This window comes from Zea mays, chromosome 1 (assembly GCF_902167145.1).
Source record: "Zea mays cultivar B73 chromosome 1, Zm-B73-REFERENCE-NAM-5.0, whole genome shotgun sequence".
NCBI classification, from domain to species: Eukaryota; Viridiplantae; Streptophyta; class Magnoliopsida; order Poales; family Poaceae; genus Zea; species Zea mays.
Window position 1 is genome coordinate 122,760,404 of NC_050096.1, and position 2,179 is coordinate 122,762,582.

Consider the following 2,179-nt stretch of genomic DNA (forward strand, 5'->3'; position numbering starts at 1 on the left):
TATGCAGAAGTAATTTATAATCAAAACGTTTGTCTTTTGTGTTATTGGGATTGCTCTCTTATCAATGCTCAGGCAAGTAGATAAGGAATGAGCTCACCGGCTACTTTGTGGAATTAAATTTGCATTGACATTGCTTTAAGTTATTGTAATCTTTATCTCCGGCTACTTGATATACTTCTCGTGTTAAACTTGTACCACATATTAAGATGATGGATCAAAATTGATTTTATATATCAGTGTTTTCCATACACAACACGTGTTTTCCATACACAACAGCACTATAGAGAATTTTTGTTATTTTCGACGGCTGAACCATAACATATAAATATATTCCACCTAAAATATTATTAATTTATTCATCTATATCTAAATTATAATTATCAGAACGAAATTCAATTGTAAGCATCCAAATGGGGCCTAACTTGAATCAAAACTTACCCACTGAAAAGTACTACTGCACTCGACAAGATATAGAAATAAGAGATCCATATGGTTGAAACAGAGGACGGGATCTTGATCCGAAGGTGGGAGCTCGCCCGGTCGTCATGGCCGGAACCTGAAGAGGTCGAAGAGCGCGGCGTCGCCCAGGTGATGCGCGGCGTGGATGAGGTCCACCAAAGCGTCGTGCTTCAGCCCCGCCATGAACGCTGCGTCGAACGGTGCCCCAGCCTTGTCCGCCGCGTACCAGTACGCGACCACCTTGGCGACCACGGTCCCGTGCACGTATCCCGGCACGTGGACCACAGTGTCCGCGGGCGACGCAGCGACCAGCCCCGACCGCTGCCGCGCAAGCGCCACCGGCACGGCGACCTTCACGCCGTCAAAGCACCGAAGCACCACGTCGCCCTCTTCCGCCGTATGTCGAGAAGTCGACGCCATGTTTCTCTCCGCCGCCGTTTGCTGCAAGTTCCTTTCTTGCGAGGCACGATCCAGCAGGCGGCGGCGCTGCCGGGGGCACGCACATTTATGCCGTGAGGCGGGGTTATCCTGTCCGGGACCTGAGGCGGCGGGCACGCGCAATTACTCCGTTCCGTTGCGTCTTTGCGCGCACGGGGTGGAACGCACACGGCTGATCGGGCTCACAAATGGACGGCTCCGGGCGGCCGCTGTTTCACAAGGAATAGTTACCAAAATTCGGTGGGCCGGCCATAGGCTCATTAGGTTTGCATTTCTACCATTTATCTGCTTAGTTATTACGCACTTATTTATATAAAAAAAAATTCCAACCGCGTGACCTATAAAAATACTATATAATTTAAAAATAGGTATATTTTGTAAAATTTAGATTACCAACAAAATATTCTGCTACAACAGTAAAACTTAAAATCTAGATTATAGAGGAGTCCACTATGGTTTAGTATATTTAAGACACTTGGGAGTGTGCCCTATAATTTTTTGACCAAATTTTATGAAATGGGACACTATTGGAGTAGTTTTTTTCTACGTAGAGCCCTATATTTTATTTTGAAAACACCAGTTTAAGACATTATTGAAGATGCTATTACTCATACATATATAATTTAGTCGATCTACTGCTACCTATATGTGCATTTACAAGTTATCTATCTGTTCATACATACAATAATTAGCTATTATAACGTACTTCTCTCATAAAACTTTTTGTAGAGCTCGTGCATTGTATCCATACAGTCTAACTAGGTGAGTGCCCGTGCGTTGCGATGGAACCATATAATAACACGATAACTTATGTACATATGTGTGTTATATTGTTATAGGTATGTGCCCGTGCGTTGCGACGGAAGTAAAAAATTTGTCTGAAACATTGATACGGAACGACAAACATAACTATAATATGCAAAATTCATGTGGAAAACATTATCAATATCACACAAATTATTTCTAAAAAGTTAATTTAGAATTTTAATTATAGACAAATGTGTCGACAACCGTACACTAATCAGCTAATCCTTTTTAGCGATATTGATAAGTCTCTGTTCTATATTTGCAGGAATGACATATCGACACGAATTGTCCTCATATATAACTTAACAGATCAATCACAAAGTTCCTTCGAAGAATCTTTGCATGCTACAGACAAAGACATAAGAGAACAAAACGTCAATTTGTATTATATGACTGGAATGTATGCTTTGAACATGAAACGAATGTACTACACTCACCCTAACAAATTCCATTCGTTTGTCATTCCCCCACATGG

At 41.9% G+C, this 2,179-nt stretch overlaps 1 protein-coding gene across 1 annotated transcript; it reads right to left on the reverse strand.

The window, feature by feature from the left end:
- Positions 1-259: 259 nt before the first annotated feature.
- Positions 260-989, reverse strand: LOC100276081 (uncharacterized). Its single transcript, NM_001149960.2, has one exon. The coding sequence runs from the start codon at positions 877-879 to the stop codon at positions 544-546; it is 336 nt and encodes a 111-aa protein (NP_001143432.2). The 5' UTR covers positions 880-989; the 3' UTR covers positions 260-543.
- Positions 990-2,179: the final 1,190 nt, after the last annotated feature.

Excerpts from the sequence above, each read along its gene's own strand:
- LOC100276081 (NM_001149960.2), bottom strand. The coding sequence starts at position 879 with ATGGCGTCGACTTCTCGACATACGGCGGAAGAGGGCGACGTGGTGCTT.